The sequence below is a fragment of the Rhinolophus sinicus genome, chromosome 16 (assembly GCF_057876585.1).
Source record: "Rhinolophus sinicus isolate RSI-liver-muscle chromosome 16, RSI-T2T, whole genome shotgun sequence".
NCBI lineage: Eukaryota > Metazoa > Chordata > Mammalia > Chiroptera > Rhinolophidae > Rhinolophus > Rhinolophus sinicus.
In genome coordinates, this window is record NC_142516.1 from 20,916,112 (window position 1) to 20,933,813 (window position 17,702).

Consider the following 17,702-nt stretch of genomic DNA (forward strand, 5'->3'; position numbering starts at 1 on the left):
CAGCTAGGATTGCTTTCTTGGTTCCAAATGTGCAAACAGCAGATGCTGCTATGCAGAAGTAGAGGCCAAGGGCACTGGATGCCACTGGCTAGTCAGTCTTCTGACCTCCCTCCCAGTCAAACAAGTAGCCGTCATTTACAAAAACACAACACACTGGGTTTTAATGAGAAAATAATTGTATACTTGCATTGAATGCCTCACAATCACTATAAAACCAAAGCAGAATCATGACATTTAAGTGGTTAAGATACACAGGAGAGCCAGGTACAGAGTATAATATCCAAACACAGTATTGCTTTCTCCCTCCTCCTCCAAAGAAAAAAAGAAAAAAGGCATTTGGGTAAAGAGTAACACAAAAATTGGCAGCTTACTCACTGAATGCTTAAAATTCAGGAAATTGGTTCTGTCACTAAAACTGGATATATTCACCATCTCTAAACACTTAGGCTATTTTTTTTCAATACATAGTTTAATTACATCCATTTTTAGTTGGAAAAAAATGTTAGTCTTCAAAGACAAGAGTCAACTCTGTTTTAGTGTTCCTTATTACGCTGTGTGTGTGTGTGTGTGTGTGTGTGTGTGTGTGTGTGTGTGTGTTGTGTATATATGTGGACACTGATCAATATACTGCTTATATGTCATTTTCTAGGGTGGGCAGCATGCATGGGTGTAAAGAGGCAAGGAAATCGCATTGTATGATCTGATTAGAAACAGCCTGGCCTCCTGCCACTGACAGACCCTGTCTCCATAATTTCTAGATGAGAAAGCCAAGGCATGTCAGTAGTTAATCAGCTCTGGAGGAAAGTGAACATCTATAAACACTACAGAATGGAATACTTTCAGGAAAGCTTTTAACATCTACAGAATCTAAACATTTGTTATAGTTGAGATTAACAAGCTTGCGTGCTATTTGGGGGCAGGGACAAGCAACAGAGGCCAAGTTTCCCACAAGCCTCTTCTTCTTGCTGCATTAGGCAGGAATGACTTTCCTCCAGGGGTCTGTTGCATCTTCAGAAAGTTAAAAGGGGTTCATTTGGGATCCCAGAGCCTAGCACAGTGCTATGTACAAAGCATTGGCCCAATGTCTCTTGAGTGAATAAAAAACTCACATGAGCACAGAGAAAATCAGTGTCTTCCAAGGGAACTGTCATTTACATGTTAGTAGGATCATAAGTGAGTGGAGGGAGGAAATGGACAACAGTTATCCAGAAGGCAGTATGAGGGAACAAGCAAATGTCAGAGACATAAGGGCCACAGTTAAACAGCTATGTGACTGCGGGACAGTCACGGAAACTCTGCATTTGATGCCTTATCTACACATGGAGTGTGGACCAAAGGACTCCAGCTCTACCGCTCCCCCTGTGCAATAAGTGCCTCTGGTTCAATGGGCTACAGTCAAAGACCAATTTGTCTGCCTCTAAAGCAATGCCATGACTGTGTGGCCTCTTAAGCGTTCCTTTCAACTGCAAATTCTCTTCTCAAAAAGAGGTTTAAGATGGGTACTCGGTGGTCTCATTCACTACAGAACAAAAAACTTCAGGTGAAGGCCTGAGGACAGATTCCTCTTGTGAAAGATGGGGGATTTTGTCTAGATCATGTCTGTGGTGTTATCCAGATCCAGAGTCAGTCCAGAATACACGAAGCACATTTCATTTTATTGTGCAACGCATAGAAGCACTCTGCTCTCCAGCATCCTAGCTGCTGCTGTGCCCTTGGCCACGCAAAGCTGCTGCCCCATGTTTTCATTCACCTGCCTGCCTGCCTTGGGATCCCTGGAAATCATCAGGCAAAGCATCCTTCCTGGGTGCTCCCATTTCACCTGTCTAATCTAACCCAGATCTCGTTTTCCTGAGAATGCCTCCATGCCAGCCTCCCCCACCTGAAAATGAATTCCTTGCAGCAGGAATCTGTCCCCAATGACTAGCACATTCTGTTGAATATTCATTCAGAATATTCACAGGAGAATGAACCATATATAAAGATGGCACCAAATGCCCTTCTGTAGGATCTGGCTTCAAGTAGCAGGTTCCCTTAGCAGTGTTAAAGGATCCTTATAAATTATCAGACAGTTCTATTTTGACTTTGTGCCCACCACTTGTCTGTGAATAACTTTCCCCTAAAGTCAACACTAGTCTAGTAAAAGATAATGTGCATAACATCTACATACAAATTTTGTGGAATTGCTACTTGTCAGAATAACATATTAGAGCTTATGACACAACAATATAAAAACAAAAATGGATTTTAGTGAGGTCTGACTTAATTATTGCTTTTTAAAAAAACAAACAAACAAAAAGAAACCCACGGTTTTAAAACAAAAGGAAATTTTAAAAAGCTGGTCAGTTTTTTTTTCTCATGGCCAGAATTGAAATGTTTCTCATCTAGAAATTTAGGGCACTCAATTATTGAGTACCCTTATCATATTGCTTTAAATGACAGAAAGAGTAAAGCTGGCATCCTCTACAGTATATACTAAGCATGAATACAAAGCATGAGAATAAATATGATACCTTCCTAAGTGTCAAGTTACAAAACTGCTCAAAACTCTGCAATTGTGACTCATGCAAACACCATGTTAGGTCAATTTAATATTACAAATACTGCATCAGCTCGGTGCCTCTATATCCCTTTTCATAAAAAAGAAATTCTCACTCACTCCTGACACTGGCTAACAGCTTTGGAGGAAATAACTGTACATTCTTGTCCCATGATCATTCTGGAATTTTAATCCACAGCCACACACGTGCACACGCGTGCACACACACACACACACACACACACACACACACACCATCTTTAGGATTTGTAGCTGATCCCAGACCTGCACTTAAATTTCTATTCTATATTCTTCTCTGTATGATCCTGAAAAACACTGATTGCTCAGCAAAAATATCTCTTACTTCCTTATTTTCCTACTCTTTCTCCCTCCCTTCATCTCTTTCTACCTTCATGACCTTCCTTTCATGTTTTATTTCTGATTGACCCAAAATAATCTCTTTCTTCCTACCACCCCTAAGGTCCACTTTATCATATAAAATATAAACCCCTTTTTATTTCTTGCCATCTATCTCTCTAAGGCAGAGTTCGCCCTTTTTTCGATTATTGCCACTCTAAAAATACCCCTACCCTCTTGAACCAGGCTGTTCAATGTATACAGGTTTTATACATGTATATATTTCCCCATCCCATCATAAAAATAGTTGTTGCCCACTAAATATAGTTTTCATGTGAAGAAACATAATTGTGAAAATGAGTTCTCATAAACTACAGATCAGTCAATATTATAAGCAGATGAGATCCTAAAGCTAAAATAATCCATTTGGTTTGGCTTTCTCCCCCTTTCTCAACCTCCTAATGTAGAATAGATTGTGTTTGCAACATGAAGAAACATTGTCTTAAAAATATGGATTTTGTGTATTGCAATCATTCATTGCTCCCAATTAAAAACAATTAAATGTAAGAGAAATGGAATTGTAATTGCCTCTTCTCGGCAAATATAGAGAGAAACTGTATTCGTTTTATGGCTGCAGAAGTAAATCATGTTAACCCAACACCTCTGATGCTGTGAGCGATGGGTGGGAAATTGGTGCAGACAAATATCCTATGTCGTGGAGATTGCACCAGCTTGGGCTCTATTGCTCTCTAAATGGCCCCATCACCATTATTTGTTCTCACCACCCAAGGTCAGTCTCAGTTCCGCCTGCAGCAACCATGTTGACTTGCTTATAACTTCTTTGTCCTTGTGGATCTGTTGTAGATTGGTCCAAATCTAGGAGAGTCTTTGAGTCACAAAAATTCCTTTCTCTGTTGACTCCTGGGTGTTAAGAGTTTGATGGATGGTCTTTTCACTTTATTTTTCACCATTGTCTATTGCAGCTTCTGTTCTACATAAGGATTGCTGTGTTTGTTTGCACTTTAATAAATATTCCATTAAAATGCTTTGATGTGTTAATTGCTTGGTTTCTTGGTAACCCAAGCACCAGTGAAGCTTCCTGGATGGAGGAAGTGTATTATTCATTGTCCTCTTCCTCCTGGTTGGCATAGATCCCCGCCTCCCAGCGCAAGGCCAGCGCACTCTTTCTTCGATTAACACGTGTGGCCTCAAGGACCTGAAGAGAGAAGGAAAAAATTATGCAGAGTTCATGGATGTTAATTATGTATACAAACCAACTTCTTCGTTTCTTTCCTCCTTTCCCTCTCTCAACAGCATCCAATGAGAGGGGAAAGTAATAAAGTGCCTAGTACATCTGGGAGGTAGGAGAGACACGGAAATAAAGGGGAGGTGGGAGATTCTGGGGTTCTGGGTGTGTATTCACCCATAGCCAAAGTTTATTTGCTATTTGACCTATTGTTTTCAACAGAGAGAGATTTAATTTTCCTGAAATGTTTGCAAGTTTCTTTGAACGAGACTTGACTCTCTATGGAGTTTTTAGACAACAAGCAGACATGCTATATAGACAAAACATGCTATATAGATCATCGCTGTCTGATGGCAATGTTCTGTATTTGTGCCATCCAATACGGTAGCCACTAAGCCACATGTGCCCACTGAGCACTTGGAATAGGGCTCGTGTGGCTGAGAAACTAAATATTTCATTTTAATTAATTTTAATGTAAGTATCCTCATGGAACTAGTGACAGCACAGCGATAAATTGTCTCAAGCCATTTGGAAACAAGCAAACCAGAAAATAATTCCAAACAATTGAACCAGTGTGGATTCCGTGCATCAGGCTGTGTGGATCTATATAAGCTGCGATCATATTTATACCAGGAAAGTCTACTTGGTATACTTTAAACTTCAAGGAAGCATTACGTGAAAAAGAAAAGAGCTTTTCAGGCCAATGAAAAGCAATCTGAGCATTCTGATGCAACTTCAGGGCCACAGATGCTAATAAGTGGAAAGGTGACAATGTCACCATTGGGGTAGGGCCTCCCTCCTTCCAGCTCACTAGAATAAGCTGTGGGCTCCTGAGGGGAAACTTCAGCCAATTTGTTCCAGCTTTAGTTTGAACAAGATGAAATCCAGATGAACAACATTTAGGTTGCCAACATATGAGAAATCGCCCGATTTCATTGACACTCCACCAAAAGCAAGCCCATGCATGAAAGCCAATTAAATTATTGTGCCATTAGCTTAGGATGTGAAGTTTCTGGTTTTAAAAAGTCCAGCAGAGCCAACGCTGGTTCATTACCAAATTGCAATGAAGGCTTTGCTTATTCTAAGAACAATCATTTTGACAAGGGACAGTGATGCTGGCACCTCCAGAGAAGTGAGACGAGGCAGGTGACAGACAGTGATGAGAGCCCAGGCATACGCAAATTCTGGGGGTCCACCTCAGCCTGCTTCTCTGCACCTCTGACAGATGAATGGACTGCCTAGAGTTTCAATGTGGTTTTCTCTGGGAAGTCTTCCCCAGCGCCCCCAGCAGGGACAGCTGGACCTGACATGTAGGACGCAGTCATGCATCCTGAATAAATGTTCATCATTAAGCACATGAGACATGCCATACAATGTTTTGCGTGTAAGCACACTATACTCACTTACTCAATATCAAAGACTACGAAATCAGTTAGGAAAAAAAGCAAGCTTCCAAGTCTGGTAATACTATAGACAGAGGATTCTTCTGGTCGGGGCATGGTAATGTGGTACCGACAAGCAGTCTGGACCAGAATATTAGAAGTCCTGAGCTGTATTTCCAGTTCAGTCCCTGGGGCTTGTTGCTGTTGTTCATGGCATCTTGCACCTCAACTTTCTTTATCTGTAAAATGGACACAGCACCACCTGCCCCACTTCATAGGCTTTCTCAGGAGACAGTGTAGACTCGGAAGTCCAGGCAGGCCTAGGTTTAAATCCTAGTGACAATGTGACCTTGGGAAAGTTTATGCCTGTGCCTCAGTTCCCTCATATGTAAAATGGGAATAAAACCAACAAACTAACTACAGCACAGAGTTGGCCTGAGAAATAAATGAGGCAATGTATGGAAAGCATTTAGTGTAGTTCCCAGTGCATAGTAAGTTCTGCAACAATAATTATTTCTATTATCATGTGAAGGAGCTTTATAAATTATGAAGTGGTATTCAAATATAAGGTGTTTTTATAAGGAGCTGTACATTGTGTCAAATGGTCATCTATTTGCCTTGCAGATTGCAGATACAGACTGAAACATGTACCTGAAAGCTAAAAATACATCTAAGGTTCTGAAAACCATACTTAGACAATGAGGAAGGTGCATGTAATGATATTCTTAATATTCACTTTACACCTTATGAACGAGAATTACTGATAATCATTAGCTCACATCTATGGTTAACTATAATTGTTTTGCTAAATAGGGAGATTTTAAAAATAGCTCGTGCTACAGGTTAGCATAACCAATCTGAAGAATAATTTGCAATATGTAGTGAATGTTAAGGATATATAAGCCCTATAACCAGTACTTCAACTCCTAGATATACAGGGAGAAATTCTCCCATAGGTACTCAAAGATAAATATAATATAATATATATTATATCTAATATTATATATATATATTAGATATATCTTTGAATCACTGTTTGTAATGGCACTAAATTTTTTTTTTTTTTTAAAGGAAACAACCTACATTTCCATCACTAGAAGGAATAAACAGTGATCTGTTCATTCAGTGGAATACTATACAGCAGTTATAATGAGTGACCAAGAGCCATAAGTATCCACACGAACACATCTAAAACCAATGCAGACAAAATAAATTAAGGAGTAGAGGATACTACAATATGATATTATTTATAGAAAGTTCTGAAACATGCAAAACCAGAACATAGTATTTATGTATACAAACATATGTGGTATAAGTATAAAAACATGCATGGAACTGATGAACACCAAACTCAAGAACAGTTACCTCTCAGGAGAGAGAGAAACGGGAACTGGGAGAAGGAATAGGAGGGCCTGAGTGCAATATTAATTTCTTTTTAAAATATTAAGCAAATATTATGAAATGATAAGAATAGAGAAAGCTGGATAGACGGGCTCTATTATCTTATGTCAGGTTATTTGGAACATTTGAGTGCTGGCTTTGTGACATCTGGGCCTTTGTTTTGTTGACTGCTCTATTCTCAGAATCTAGAAAAGTACCTGATGCATAGGAGGAGCTTAATAAATTATAACTGGGTGAATGACTGTCAACTGGATGAACGATTCTCTCTATAATCCTGTATATTTGAAATAATTCTTTTAAAATAAAAATTCAATGTTATGGAAATAAAAATATGAAAAACATTGTGCTTTCTCACAGCAAAAAAAAAAAAAGAGAGAGAGAAATATGAAAAAATGGGGAAAAGTGAAAAGTACTGTGTTTTTTCACAGCACAGGTTTGTGAAATTTGTGTAAAAGGAAGTTGTAGGGGAAAACAGCTTTTTGGGAAATTCAGTGCTTAAAGCAGCTTCCAAAACACAAATACAGTTTAACAATTGGGTGGAAGCGGGGCTGGGAATGTGCCCTTTTGGAATAACTTGGGCTAAAGCTATAGCATGGAGCTCTCTGGATTTGTGTTAAGGTAAGAACAGACTCGCTCCTCTCCTTTGATACCAGGGCCGGAAGAAACTAAAAAAATTGGTTGTGCCCTCTAGTCCAAACGTCTTCCAGATCCATGAGCAGGGCAAGGTCTTCTCCAATCCCCCACCACACAGCACAGCAAAGCACAGCAGAGTGTATCATTGTTGCATGTACTCCAACACGTCAAGGCAGTCCCCAGTTCAGAAAAGTCAGAAAGAAAAAAATATGGAGACAAATTGCTTTCTTGCCCCTTCTCATTCAACCCATCAAGAAAATGGCAAACCACAACAGCATGCATCTGGGCCACGCATGCAGGAAGACCAAGACAAATTGAAAAGTACCTCGGAAGTCACCTTGCAAGACAGTAACTTAGAGGTGTACTAGCAGAGAGGGAAAAGACCAGGGTTAGTACATGGCAGAGACACACTCACAGAATATCCTCCGGCTGGGAACTGGCACCAAACCAGGGGCAGACAGGAGAAGGGACACTGGGAGACCATTACACCCCCACACCAAGACTTGCTTCATCTGATATTAGTTTATTTAAAAGTCTGTATCTTTTGGAGCCAAGTAGATACCCTATTATTCTTTAATAAAAATATCAGATAAGTCATACTTTGTTAATTCAAGATTGGTTGCTTTCATTTTCTGTGCTTTGAATTAACAAAATTGCCCCGCCCACCTGCAAGATCCTTGACAGTCATTTTGGATTTGCTAGAATCTATAGCCATTTGTAGCCAAGTAGCCTTTTCTCTTCCTTCAGGTTCCTCTGAACCCCAGAGCAGTCTTGTAACCTGTTGTCCCATGAAAAGGAGATCCTAAGCACAGAGATGGCTTCAAATACAAGGTTTGGAGAGGCAGATTCTCTAAAGCTGACCTAAGGAAAGCACTGAGTCGGGAAAGCACGCAGCCTCCCTCATCACTAGCTCGGTGCCCGGGTAAGTTCCTGAGAGTGGGGTGATCAAGGAGATACTAAAATGATCCTTTAGTTCCCACAGGAGATAAAAGTCACTGCAAGAAAAACTCAGGGGGAAAATGTCTTGATTATGGGAAATGAGATAGAAGAACTTTGGACAGGCCTCTCCAGAATCACGGTCATGACCTTGTATTTACACTACTTAGGACACTGGAGGCATGATTGGTTTCTGGCATTGGTCACCATAGACAGGTTAGGCGGGAACATGTCTGTGATCACTGACTGCTTCTTATATGTAGCGCTTAAAAATCATAGTTCTGTAATGATTAAGATGATGAATTCGGATTTCTCCTCTTCTTTGCATCTTCCTCGGGTGTGAGTGAGAACCCAAGAGAAACCTGGGTAGCACAAAACGTTATCGATTTTGGCTGAGCTTCGTGTAGACTGGGGTGTGGGGAAGTGGAGGCAGGTGGCTTCCTTTCCTTACTCAATAAGTAGGGCCACAGCTCCCAAAGGGTCTAGAGAAAAATATGTGCCAGGAGTTCTTAGACAAGCAGTAACTGCGAGCCCCCAGCTTTGACTTAACCCAGGAGAATTAATGAGGCCTTCTCTTACTCCGAGACAGGCAGGGATGGCTGAAAGCAACTCTTCTTGGGGCAAGAAAGAGCGAGAATACAACCCACCAAGAGTAGATCCTGTGCTAGAAGTGAAGGTGGGGCTGAATGCCCAGGAGGCTGTAATTTGGACTTGGGCCAGCATCACGTCAATCAAGAAAGGGAAAGCAATCCACCAAGTTCAAAAGCATCACTGATTCAATAACCCATGGTCTTCTGAGGCTCAGCTCAAGTTGGGGGAACAATTGACCAGAAAAAACACTGTTGCCTAAACATCCTTCTTTTGCACGGCACCAAGAAGCCCTTTAGGAAACTATGATTCATCAGTCTGTTATGAGTTGCATGACGGAGATGGCATCAGGCCCAGATGAAGGGACATTTCCACACAGGATAATATTTCCAGATAAGAGAGACCCATGATAAGAGGTCTGCTGCATCTGGGTGTTCGGTGTGTGCACTGCCCCAAAGCACTAGGCTGAGGGGGTTAATGGGGATGAAGCTCAGTCTCCCCACTCCACTCACCAACTGTGTGGCTGGTGCAGGGCTGTGTCCTCAACAGGGGAAAAAGGGTGCCTTTTTCTAATTCTCACAAGGGCCCTGGATAGGCTGGTAAACAGCCCAGGGTGAGGGGTTGGGGACGGGGATAGCAACCGTCCTACCCCCAAATTAGCTGAGGAGTCCATTAGTAAGTGGGGCCTGGCTGAAGCTTTGAGCAAGGAGACACTCATCGGTGACCATGCCACGCAGAATAAGGAAGCCAGCCCAGGTGGGTGCAGACTGTGGGCACCTGCTCAAGCTCTGAGCTGGCAACAAGGATGGCTGTCTGGGGATAACTTTTTGAGAAGAGGGGCTTTTTCTCATTTTTTGTCATTGACTTTTTCACCAACTGCAAAATGAATAGAACACCCACAGACAATTTAGTATCAACGATATAGTGAGTCCTGAGTGAATGTTCCAAGAGTTCATGATTGAATATTCGATCTTCAGTCAAAATCTTTTGATTCTCTGAGGCTGCCTGTTCTGCATGTGATTTTTTTATGAAGTGGGACAATGTAAGGGGCCCTAAGCTGGGATAGGATTCCAGAAATGATCGCTGCTCTGGGGTGGGGGAGGCTGCACCTGTTTTGATAGCAAGCGTCAGTTTTTCTCAGGTAGGTTGGCAACAGTTACTCATGAAACCACAGAAATAGTTTCATGTGGCTTCTTTATCTTCTCTTGCTTCTGTCCTTCATGCTCATCAATATCACTGTGTCAAATGTATCACTGCACCGACACCCCAGTTACCCTACTTTGTTTTTTAAGTCTTTCTTCTCCTTAGGAAGCATAGCAAATAAGAATTGTTTTCATCAATTCAGAAAGAGCTGGTTACTTCCAATGGGCAAACACATGGCTTGGTCCTGCGTCACGTGTGAGGGACTCATAAGTCCTTCCAAGTGATGTCTGGAAGGAATATTGGCAGGTGGAACCACCAATATTGGTACCGGTATGACAGTGGACCCAGGTGAGCCATGTGAGGTTCTGAGATGGGGGAGAATCTATGAAGCCACAGTTTGCCCAGAGAACAGAGCCAAAACAGAACTACAGCTTCTAGGGGCTGATAAGCAAGTTAACACAACTCAGGCATCAAGCAATCCATCTGCTCCCTATTGTTATCCTTCTGGCACAAGAGACAATTGAAGAAGGGGCCACGGATCAGCTCGGAAAACAAATGAAGCCTTGCTTATTCCTACAGGGAAACTTCAACCTATTGTCCAGTGACTGATACAGACACAACAGAAAAGAGACCCTGAATCAAAAGGGGTAAGAAGTGGGGTAACAGGTAGCTCTGGCCATATATTTGCTTTAGAAGTAATCTGAGTATGCTTTTTCCAGATTTGGGTGTCTTAAAAGGGATGTAGTGGATTGGACAGATTTTGTTCTATTCCTAAGAATTTTTGACAACAACAAACGTGTTTCTCTTGTAATGTCAGTAACAGTAGAAAACAGTTGGCCTTGAATCCAAATCTGGGGATATTAATCGCTTGACTAGTTAGTAAGTTTCTTCCTTCTACAAAATGCTTATTTACTTGAGAAAAATAGAGACAGGAGCCTGTCACTTCATTGCTTATATGAAGGGCAAGCAGCTTCCCTAATGCAAAGGGGAAATCCATCCTGGTCGGCATTTGCCAGGTGGCCGCTTGAGTGTCAGAGTGTGCACAAAGGAGGCTTCCAGCCTCTGCCTATGAAATAAGTAAGAGTGGGCTCTTCACTTATGTGTGTGGTATTTCCTCTAACATCTGCACTTCAACACAAAAGGCATACACAAGAGACATATAGAGGGGTGCTTAGAAAACACTCGCATGGGACACATGCAGAAAGGTTCTATTTGTTCTTCCCCTTCCACGCCAAAATGCGAGGGGCCACTCAGCTAACTTTCACCAAAGCTGCTGATGTATGGTGTGGAATCACTGGGAAGGAACGAAACAAGCCATTTCTAGCACGAGGCTTCAAAATGGCCACAGGCTCTAGTAAACACCTAAAGGCAAACTCCATATTTTAAGTGGGATGCAAGGAAGGGCCAGCTACAGTGACTTAGTGGACAGAAAACGTGTTGTGGGCTCAGGGAAGGAGCTCCAGTCATGGAAAAGTGCAACGGCCACTGAGGGCCAGGCCCCATCCCACTGTGCGACAGCAGAACAGCCCAGAAACACTCCAGCCTAGTTGAGTCAGTATTCCAAGCAGTTTAGGTGTAGAGCTAAGGGGAGCCGGGGAGATGCCAAGCGAGCCGCCAAACTGCTGTAGACATGTTTGCTTTCGTCCTTTCTTTACCACTAAATATTTTGAAAGCAACATTGATGTCTGGCTTCAATGGCAGAAATCCTTTCACTTAGCCAATCAGTCCGGAATTCCTACTGTGAGCCCCGTAGCATTCAAGTTGAAGGTGACCAAATAAGTGATCATCCAAACTAGGGCACTTTGAAGAGTAAACGGGGATGCTATTAATAATGGCACCAGGACGAAAGGCATAAAAAACCAGGACTGTCCTGGGTAAACTGGGTGGTATCCTCAACCGACCCAAGCTACCTGTGACCTAAGTCTAAGTGGGGGGAGGAGACGATCACCTCAATACATGCTAAGAGACTGAGGCCAGCAGACTCCTAGGAGGTTGGTGTGGACCCCTGAGGCTTTTCCCAGGCTCCTGGCTCTGGAACAACGGCTCTTAAGTCTCTTACTGGAGAAAGAAACCACAGAGCAGATGACTTCCTTCACGGTTCATGTGAACGTCACGTGCAAAATTCTCAGCGTTGGGGGGAGCATGGTAGCCGTGTGGTTTTTAACTGTCATTTTAAATGGCTCTTTCCTGCCAAACTGTACATACAGATTGGTAACAGCCCCAAATGCACTTAGTCTTTTGAGCACTGTGTAACATTTACAGGGATTGCCCAGAGGAGACGTTAAAGGAATCGCATCGTCATAGTTCTCTAGAGAAATTAAAATCCTACAGAGCAGGCCAGCGATGGGCCTTCCCATCCTGTATGGTGTTTTCTACACACCAAACATCTCACGCAGAAAGAGCCTTGTCAGTGGGCTCAAACTATACTTGGCAGCAAAAAGACCTACTCCTTGCACGATCAATGTTTTTGAGAAATAAAACAAACACCCAACCCCAACTCCAGGCATGTTAAACCCCGCATCTGAAAATCGGTTTTGGAACCACGACACTGGCAGACAATTGCATATATATCCATGCCTGAACTGGAATACCGTATGTCACGCTGATGTTCGCCCTAAAGTGAAAGAGGAAAGGAGGAGAAACTTACACTACTATCATCCATTCTCTCGCGCCTTTTAGATTTGTGTGTCTCATAGTCTTCCATGAGGGTCTGCATCAGATTCTTGGGCCGCTGGGATCCGGCAGCCTCTTCAGGGGCTAAGTCAGGCTGCAAGCTGGGGCCTTCAGGTGTGGGGGATGGAGGAGGTCTGACTTTCTCTATTTTCCCTGAAACAATACGAAGAGAACACCCTTTCTAAGCTTGTCTGCGCGTGACGGCTTTCAGAAAGAAGAGAAAACTGGCACACACACAAAAAGAAAAAAGCAACCTGTGACACAGAGTGGTAGCAGAACAATGGTTAAGTGTAGGTCATTTTAGGTCATTTTATCACAGGTATCAAAGCACTAATGGATAATGTCACAAATCCATCCAACAAGGACCTCAAAGAAACCAGTGCTAAAAAGTCAGACCGAAGAGGCCTGTCGGGCGCTTTGCAAATATAAGTCAGACAGACAGACAGACACCGCATCCAACTGTGTTAGGGACATGTATTCCGTTACAGGTCATAGAATTAGGCTGTCAGAGGAGGTGGCGCCTTTGCGCCTCGGAGACCCACTTCTTACAGATGAGGAAGATGTCCTGCAAAGGGAGGGCTGTGCTGAGGTCACCGGGCGCCAGCGAGGGGACCCGGGTCTCCTGGTTTCCTGTTCTTTCTTCTCTATCACAACCCATCAACTATGACATGATCTATGCAGGCTTTTGGCCTGGACAGCACAGCGTCGTAAAACCTCTGCATGAGAACCAGGTGGGATCTTCCCAGGTCACCCCAGTCTTACACAGGCCACCTTCATCCATTGACCTTACCTGTCACGTTTCTGAAATCATTTGGCTTTGAGACCCCAAAACCTTACGGAATGGGTGCCGACAAAGGCAGCTTTAGTGTTGCAGGAAAGGTGTACACCAAACTTGGGGAAGGTGAGGTTTTGGCTTTGGAAATGCCTTCCAGGAATTCTCAGATAAGGAGAGCAGGTCAGTGGTGGCAGTTTCACTCTGACTGTCTGCATCCCTCCCTCTTGGGAATGTCTGGCCCTGACTTCTAGCCCATCAAGGAGTGGCTTTTATTGCCACAGAGCCCCAAATGCACCTGTGAGAAATATCTTTGGGTACAACAGTCATGATTTTTCCAACTCTGCGCATTGTGGGAAACAGAGGTCTACAAACAAGGAATATGGTAACACACGCAAAATAAGTGGGACCATTCAAGTCCAAAGTTTGGAGACTGCCAAGGGGAGATTAAAGACCCTTTGCAGTCCCCATTTGACCCTCTGCATTCCCAAGCAGAAGGCAACCCCTAGCAGAATAACTCATCCCTGGAGCCAGTTTTACCATTTATAGACACTAGAGGTCTCATGAATAACAGGAAAGAGAGACTGGTTTAGCAGGTCGAGAGCAGCTGCTCCCAAAGGGAAGGTAGCTGAGAGGTTTTGAGAGAACGGGAGGTTTCAGATAACCAAGCCTCAGAAGAAGCTGTCACAGGTCCCCAGAGAAAGGAGACACCGTGCCCCCATCCCTGGGCTGCTGGCCATCAGTCTGATTGGTACTGGGGAAGTCAGCTTGGTTGTGCTTCTCTGCTGGGCCCTATGATTTCCAACCATCCTCCCCTATCCCCCAGTATGGTTCAAATCATGCACTGGAATTCTGTGCACCATCTTAGAAATCACACAGACTGCTAAAAAGCTGAAGAGGGAGGGACCTGTTCCACAGCCAACATCTTCCTCAAAAGTCTAGTTTGCAGCCAACAGTCCTCACAATTAGGATGTTAAAGAAGACTTCTAACGCCCTTCCCCTAGTGGTGGACACTGCAGACACCACCATGGTTTGCGCTTTGGGGATCATTACGTGAATGTGATGCAAATGGTCTGTGCCACGGGTCTGGAAAGTCCATCTCATCCTTGTCTATGGCCTTGTAAGGCTCCTTGAAACTACTCGGCCCCGAGGACAAACCCTTAGAATCCCCAGTGACGGTCACCTGTGGTGCTCCGTGGCATGCCTCTTACCCATCACTTCCCCAGCCCCACCCTGGGTCCGACCCCACTTGCCTCATCGAGACTTGCTCTTGTATGTTTATTTACCTGGTGAATGTCTGAAGAGCTGAGGACAGCTGAAAGTGGCCTCTATTTTTTAATGACAAACATCCTGCTGTCTAGTTTCTCACCTGGGCTGAACACTCTACAAAACAGCTCTCTTGAAGGACCCCACTCACTGTCCCTGGGAAACAACATGAACAGAAAATGCCACACAGACATGAGAGCAGACCTGTTGGTCGTAGCCAAAGGCTGGGACCTCACGTTCGCTGAGCAGGGAGCAGGTGCAACGTGAACTCTATGACATAAGGAGCCAGTGGAACAAAGCTAAACGGGAATTCTGAATGGAGGAGAGGAAACATTTTCAAGTTTATTTCATAAACGTGATTTTGTTCAAACTATTCCATCTAGAGTAATTTTAGACTTAAGCTTTTAAAGGTGTTGGAGGGTGAGCAGCTTCACTTGGCTGGGACGATTCCAAAACTATGTTTGCAAAATTATGTCCAAATACGCTAGCCTTATAAGTACTCAACACTGCCAACAGAAAGCCCCGGGTCACAGAAGCTGGGGAAACACTGGGTTAAAGAAAGCTTGAGGGAGGGAGAGAGAGAGAAATTTCTTTACCAGAGGATTTTTCCAGTTATACTGCTAATTCAATTGTGAACCTCTAATTCAAAGATGGGTATGCAGCATTTCTCAAATTTATTTAACCAGAGAGCCTCACTTCATAGAATCTCTATTACGTCTTAAAGAAAACAGTTTGTGAAATACTGTTCCCTAATTTATACCAGTTAACCAGCTCCCAAGGAACTGCTAGGCACAAGTTCAGCAAAGAATTAAGTGTGGGCACAAAGCTTATGCATGAGAACTCTCCCCATCGTGTGTTTTAATCGTTACACCCGAGGAAACAACCAAGATGTCAGACTACAGGAGAATGGTTAAGTTAGTTATGGCTCATTTAGATGATGGAGGATTTACTTAGCCATTACAAATACGTTTTAGTCAAATTGAGAGGAACAGGTAGGGTCGTGGGAAAATATTCAAAACATATTTAAAAAACAGGTTACAAAAGCAGATGTATTGCATTTGTTTAAGAGAGCAGGCTCCAGACCTAGGCTGCCTAGGTCCAAATCCTGGTTCACCCCTTAGTAGCAAAAGGGTATGCATGGCACATGGTAAAAACCCCATCAGTATACGATGAACAAGAATAAGTCTTCTGGCAGGCAGGATGATGGCGTCCCCCAAAATGCCTGTCTTAATCCCCGAAATCTGTGAATATGTTACCTTATAGGCAAAAGGACTTGGCAAATGTGATTAAGTTAAGGGCTGTGAGATGGGAATACTACCCTAGATTACCCAGTGAGGCTTGATGTAATCACAAGGGTCCTTATAAGAGGGAAGCAGGAACCTTATGAGAGAGAGAGAGAGAAAGGAGGGAGGAGGGGAGGAGGGAGGGAGAGAGAGATCAGCTCTCTGGTGTCTTTTCATATAAGGACACTGAGCCCATTACGAGGACCCCACCCTCGTGAGCTCATCTAACCCTAATTACCTCCTAAAATTCCCATCTCCAAATACAATCCACACTGGCAGTTATGATTTCAACAAATGAATTTTGGTGGAACACAGTTCAGTCCATAACTGACAGATTGCAGATTTCTGACCTCTAGAACTATAACAAATTTGTGCTGTTTTAAGCCACTGTATTTGCAGTAATTTGTCACAGCAGCAATAGGAAACTAATTAACCAATATAAACCCAATATTATCTTCCATGTACATACGTACATGGAGAAAAACTAGGCAGGTAGTGGTTACGCTTAAGAGTCACTTTATTTTTATCTTTATTCTCCCTTTTTTTTCTACAATAAGCATGAATTAATTTTAAAATATAAAATACACCAGAAAGTTTTTTTCTTGTATTATTAGCCATGCTCGGAAAAGTAGAGAATGCCGCTTCTTGAAACTTCACAGATCCACAAGCTTTTCCTGCGCAGCACACGCCCAGGAGAGCTGATTGGTGGACATCTCCTCAAGGCCTTAGAAAAGCACAGGTCACATCTGTGACAGTGGCACTCACAGGCTGTAACAGTGCGAGGCCAACTAAAGAGCAGAGAATTTCAATAACAATCAATAAGTGTTGTCTTTCACCATGAGTGGAAGAGAAAACTAGGAACCGTGAATTTGCGTTTCTTGTTTATTAAAATGAGTTAATAATAAAGTGAATGGGCCAGAGAAAGCAAACCATGCTTTGACTGCACTTCTGGATTTTCCAATCAAGATGGATTGTCCTGGGGCATCTGTACCAGGCTGTGTTGACTGGAGCAGAGGGGAAAATCTGCAATTCCTCCCACCCAAAGAAACTGGAGTGAGGGCTGCATGTCCTGAGAACACAGCTGTTGCTCTGTCTGACAGCCCAAACCCTCCTTCTGTAGAAACAGGACTCACTTCTGAAAAGCCAAGAATGTAGATTCCAGAAGTTTAGAAAATTAATTTCACCAAATATTACGATTTGGGTGCTTATTATATTCCATGTACATGGCGTCTGACGTCTTAAATCAAAGGTCCTTTGTTTCTACATTTTTTTCAAAAGAAAAGAAAAAAGCCAGCACCCACTCTTATTTAAAAACCAAAATGAACCGACAAAGACGCCCACCAGATGACATGCCTTGGCACAGGCCTCTTTCAGTGATCTCTTTCCTTCACACAGCACTGGGGTTAGGTTGCAAACATCAAAAACAGCTCACAGGTCATTGAAATGAGCTCAGAAAGAAATGAGCTCAGACTTGCATTTTCAATTT

The 17,702-nt window shown here is 43.0% G+C and overlaps 1 protein-coding gene across 14 annotated transcripts in view; it reads right to left on the reverse strand.

Moving 5' to 3' along the window:
* Positions 1–551: 551 nt before the first annotated feature.
* Positions 552–17,702, reverse strand: part of PALM2AKAP2 (PALM2 and AKAP2 fusion) — a 416,415-nt gene continuing 399,264 nt past the window's right edge. For 9 of the 14 annotated variants that reach the window (XM_019734167.3, XM_019734173.3, XM_019734169.3 and 6 more), the window contains 3 exons: positions 12,870–13,048; positions 7,881–7,919; positions 552–4,109 (listed from right to left, as the gene is read on the reverse strand). In XM_019734167.3, the coding sequence (XP_019589726.3) occupies positions 4,011–4,109; positions 7,881–7,919; positions 12,870–13,048 (317 nt within the window). In that variant the 3' untranslated portion in view covers positions 552–4,010. The remainder of the gene's footprint in view (positions 4,110–7,880; positions 7,920–12,869; positions 13,049–17,702) is intronic. The other 5 variants (XM_019734168.3, XM_074330816.2, XM_074330818.2 and 2 more) reach the window with 2 other exon arrangements.